This window comes from Chrysochloris asiatica, unplaced genomic scaffold (genome assembly GCF_000296735.1).
Source record: "Chrysochloris asiatica unplaced genomic scaffold, ChrAsi1.0 scaffold00002, whole genome shotgun sequence".
Lineage (NCBI taxonomy): Eukaryota > Metazoa > Chordata > Mammalia > Afrosoricida > Chrysochloridae > Chrysochloris > Chrysochloris asiatica.
Genome location: NW_006408520.1, coordinates 21,085,257 through 21,090,751, shown reverse-complemented (window position 1 = coordinate 21,090,751; position 5,495 = coordinate 21,085,257). Strand labels below are relative to the sequence as shown.

At 36.3% G+C, this 5,495-nt stretch overlaps 1 protein-coding gene across 1 annotated transcript in view; it reads left to right on the top strand.

The window, feature by feature from the left end:
• BRDT (bromodomain, testis-specific) overlaps positions 1–5,495 on the top strand; it is a 113,163-nt gene that overhangs the window by 68,621 nt on the left and 39,047 nt on the right. The window contains exons 12-13 of the mRNA XM_006831058.1: positions 1,368–1,429; positions 4,345–4,501. Of these exons, the coding sequence (XP_006831121.1) occupies positions 1,368–1,429; positions 4,345–4,501 (219 nt within the window). The remainder of the gene's footprint in view (positions 1–1,367; positions 1,430–4,344; positions 4,502–5,495) is intronic.

Sequence of the window (5,495 nt, the reverse complement as noted above, 5' to 3'; positions counted from 1 at the left end):
TCATCTTTCTCCCGCGGAGCAGCTGGTAGTTTCGAACCGCTGACCTTAAGGTTCGCAGCCCAATTCGTAACCACTACGCTACCAGAGCTCCTTAAAGTAGATATATAGATGTACACATATTATGTAGTCGTATTAATGAAGTCTGTTTTTTGTTGTTGTTGTTCAAAACTGAAACCATAATTTCCTTATACATGTAAAAGCTACCTGGATTTATACCCTCAATCTTTGTAGTCCGTTTTCTTCTGCTTTTCCCCTTTTACTTCATCCACCCCTGACACTTAATAATACTTAGTGGTTCGTATCATTTTAAATACTTGAATTCTTTAAACTAAAGCACGTCATTGAGTGGCATGTAGCAATTTTAACAATGTCCAGCATCAAACATTTTAGGAGAGGAAAGAACAGTAACACATCCAATGGAAACTGATGGCATTTCAGGAGGCTCAAGGTAATTATTAAAATTAGAATGTTTTAAGTTTGAATAATATTTAGTGTTTGACCAGCCTTGGTGCCCTTGGAGCCTAAAGCAAACAGCACTCAGGTGGTTCATGAAAACTGGCCTGGAGAGAGGATGGCAGTGCCTGCCAGCTTGATGCTTTGCCACACTGACCTAGGCTTGTGATTGGGGAGGATAGCGCCAGAATCCGTGTAGGGTAAAGATAATGGGACTGATTAACACCCTGACAGAGATTTCTTTTTACAACTACTACTACTCCCAGTGTCATCTATAAAATTACTCCTAAAGGCAAAGGAGAGTACTATGTACTATAAAATAATTTGTTATGTGGTTGAAGCTGCCAAATAGTAAATGGAGTGTTAATTATGTGGGATATTTGTTACAGTGCTTATTAGCAAGCAGAGCACACTTTACCACAGAGATCAAATAGCTTTACTTTTAATAAAAGGCTGTGTGCACTCAGTTAAATAACCATACCCTTGTCTTACAATAATTTCTTAATGATTTTAATTCAGCCTCTTTGGCTATGTTTATAACTACTTTGGGTAAAGGGTAATTTTAGTATAAATGTGTACTGCTTGTTTAGAACCTTATCTCTGTTGTAACTTGTTCCCTTCAAAGCTCTTATTCAGTCTCTCTATTGTGAAGTAATCCTTTTTTGCCTCATTCAATCCAAATTGAAATTGGGAAGTAGATACTCATTCCATTATGTGGAAAAGAAAATACTCTAAAAACTTATATCCCTTTAGAAATTTTAACTAATTTAAAGAGGGCTATTAAGAATTTCATGATTTAAGAGATATTTGTAATAATTAAAAGAATTCTCTTGAAATCACCATTTTATTTATAACTTAGATGGTAATTTGTTAAGCTGACAAATATTGAAATACTTATTTATGTACATTTTCAGAAATGTTTCCTAAATTTACTGGAGAAAAAAAGAACTATGTTCCTTCTAAAGAGAATGTAAAGGTAAGTTAGTTCTTTATTAGAACTTTAGACTTTATAAAGTGTATATGTTATAACTCAACTGGTATAGTAATTAATAGCTTTCTTTATATGAAAAGAGTTGTTACTTTTTTTACCTCATCATCTTAGATGCTCAAAGATTTCTTAAAGAAGATTGAATAAAGAAACTATTTGACATTTTTCTAACAGAATATAAGTGTATACTAAGAAACAGATTAGTAGAACAAATTCTAGAAGCTTCAGCTTAGCCTTGGGAATCTGACTTCAGGGGATAACCATATATGCATAGTAAGTTGGTGCTTCTTTCTCCTTTTTTTCTTAAGTAATAAGGGAATGATAGGGTGCCTATCATTTTTAGCAGTTTCTAAGGAGCTCTCTGGTAGTGTAATGGTTACAAATCGGGCTGCTAACCTCAGGGTCAGCAGTTCGAAACTACCAGCTGTTCCACAGGAGAAAGATGAGGCTTTCTGCTCCCGTAAAGATTTACAGCCTCGGAAACCCTGTACAGGGTCGCTATGAATCGGAATCGACTCTACGGCACATAACAACAACATCAGTTCAGCAGCTGGCTATCATTTATAGCAGTTCTACCCTCAACTGGGTCGCTATGAGTAAAGGTTATTCATAACCTTTACTAAAGGTTCTTCAGCAGTACCTAACATGTTTGATTAATAGTTGGGTTTTTTTTTTTTTTTTCCACTAACTCAGGTTGTCATCTTCATATGTAATTTTTTTATCCTTTGTACTCATCCCAAAAATAGAATTGTCATAAATTTATTTAATAATATGTAACTGTGCTAGGTGTGGCACTGTGGGATAAACATTGAACTGCTTAATTGTAAGGTCAGTGATTCAAACCCACTTTGGAAACCCTATACAGGGTTGCTATGAGTCAGAGCTGACTTGACAGTATTTACCAACAACACCTGTTAGGGGAATATAATATTAACACTGTCTTGGTGTTGTTAAGTGCCATAAAGGGATATAATCACACAGCTAAAAGACTGTATGTTATAACTATATTCAAAATGTATAGAGAAAATGGGGGAGGAATACATATTATTTGAAAAAGACAGATTTCATAAAGAAGGTAATGCTTAAACTGAGTTTTATAAAGTACAGGAAAAGGAAGAAATGGGCAGTATTGTGGGATTATTTTTTTAAACAAAGGCATGAAGAGGCAAAATGCACAGTAGGTACAGTAACAGTAATGTAGCAGGAGAAGGTAATGTAAGGAAGCCAGGGATTGGATAGTATGGGAATGTAATGAGTGCTTTTCAATACAACAGGAGTACTTTACTGAATTTGAGTATTTGAATATTGAGTCCTGGTGTGGTGCTACAGGATAATAACTGGACGGCTTAACCACACGGTTGGTGGTTTAAACCCACCAGCTGCTTCTTGGAAACCCTAGATAGGATCACTTTGAATATAGAAGTGAATTGATGGTTAGGTGCCTTAGGGTTTTCTAGACTATAACCTTTACTGGAGCATATTGCCAGGTCTTTCTCCTTAAGCACTGCTGGGTGGGTTTGAACCATCAACCTTTTGGTTAGCAGCTGAGCGCTTAACTGTTGTAACACCAGGGCTTCTTCAAAGAGAATTGCCAGAATTTAATTTGGTAAGGAGGGAGCAGTGGTTGTTCAGTAGTAGAATTTTCAACTTACATGATGTAATCAAACCAACTTCCCAAGTTGTGGTTTGATTCCCAAGCATAGCTGCCACCACTTGTCATTGGAGGCTTTCCTATTGCTCTGATGTTGTAAGTTTCAATGGAGCTTCCAGACAAAGACATACTAGGAAGAAAGTCCTGGCAGTCTACTTCTAATGAAAACCCTATGGTCCATTATGGTCTGATCCCATTGTACCGATATAGGGTTGTCATGAGTTGAGGACCAACTGGACAACAGCTGACAACAACAATTTGGTAGGGAGGAATGAATTCTCAAAGGCTTTTGAGTAGGAAAAAGACAGTCTTTCATGCCAAAGTTCTTTGTAGAATCAAAAAATCATGCCAAGTTAAGAAAGAGCTTTGAAGCATCAGCCTTTAGTTTTAACTTTAACATTTAAGAGCCTGCTGCCATCAAGTTGGTTCCAACCCATAGTGACCCTATACGGCAGAGATTAAATCACTTTTTTATCATTTAGTCTCAGAAACCTGAAGAAGCAGTTCTACTCTGTCTTCTCTGTAAGATAAGGATAGTTATTGTATTTCTGCATATAGCGAATAGGTTTCAACCAACCACCTTGTGATTAGTAGCCCAGTGCTTAATCCACTGTGCTACCAGAGATGCTTGTGTTAATTTGAGTCTACATTATTGTTGGGGTTAGCAAAGGTGCAATACATATATTTGCCTTATCTACTCACTCAACCCTAATCCCTTATTAAATTGAGGAAAAACACTGTCATCCTATTAATCTTTGAGAGCCTTGGTGTGGTACTGTAGGATAAGCACTTAACTGGCAACCACACAGTCAGTAGTTCAAACCTACCAGCTGCTTCTTGGAAGCCCTATATACAGGGTCGTTATGAGTCAGAACTGACTTGAGGGCACTTAACAACAACAACAGTATGATGGACAAATTATTTAATCTTTCTAAACCATTGTTTTCTTATCTGTAAGATAAGGATACTTACTGTATGTTTGTGTATAACATGTCCATGTAAATAACACACCTATAACGCGTATAACACACACAGGGAACTAACGTAAGAGGGGGCTGCACAGTTTGTAAAAATCAGATACTGTGTACATTATTTGCATTAAAAATACAGTCTAACTCACAGGGTTATATGACTTACATGATATGGTATTCTAAGGGTGTTATTAAATTATAATCATTTGTTTACATTCTCTTTGTTAAATTCTTGCATGGTTAAAATTCTGAGCAACAATTTTTTTATTTTGTCTTATCAGATACAGTCTTCTTTGCAAGACAAAACCTCTGTTCCTCAGACTACACATTCATGTGAAATACCACCAAATCACCATCAGTTAGCATGTAATCATCAAGAATTAGAACAGTTACAGAGTGTGAAAAATATTCCACATTTACAAATTCTGTGTCCCCCAGGTAAGAAACTAACAAATAAACAACCATAATTGAGAAGCTGGCACCTTAAACCTGTATGAAAATGTTTATGATATCATCATCAATATTGCATATTTGGAAAATACTAAAATCATGCCTAGAAAATTCCAGGTTAGAAATAATCACTGAAGCATATTATTAGGAAGTATGGGTATGCTTTATAACCATAGGTAATATGTACGGTCACATTCAACTTACTTTCATATTGAATGTACATTGGAATGTGGTATGGATATAAAAACCCTATTGCTGCCAAAGCCCGCACTATCAAGTTTTAAACAGACTTGGAAAATAATGCTCTAATCTCCATGCTGCCTATGTGGGTTGGAAAGGTAAGATGGAATAAGGAAGAGATATTTAAGAATCCATAGGTACAGAAATGAAAGTAATATAAATCAGAAATAGTTTACAGTTAAGAAAAGTAGACTAGAAATACTTGCCTACTGTTGGTTCTCGTTTAACAAAAGCGTCTTTCAAGACTGGCTAAATTTTATATTGTTAGATTCATTTGATTGTAGTTATATTGTCTGTTAGTCTGGTCAGAAGTAAAGGTGTACCTCAACCTGGTTTTCCTACGGATGTACTTCTCTGATTATCATGGTCTGAGCCCGAATCTTGAGACCATAGTACTTAGGCCTAGATTAGAAGCAGGTGCATTTATTTTCTCTTTTGCAAATGCTTCCCTCTAAGCTACTCTTTAGTAAATTCTTGTAGTGTGGTGATTGTGAGTTGGGCTACTAGCTTACAGGTCAGTTGTTCCATGGAAGAAAGATAAGGCTTTCTGCTTCCGTAAATACAGCCTTGGAAACCCTGTGGAGAATCACTGTGAGTCGGACCAATTCCACACACATAACCACCACTACTAAGCTACTGTTTGGCTTTCTGAGGGCCAATGGTACTTCTAAGCAGGAGAAATACCTAAGCTGTTTTGCTGTAGCACAGCTTAAGAGGAAAAGAAAATAACGTCATCATTTTG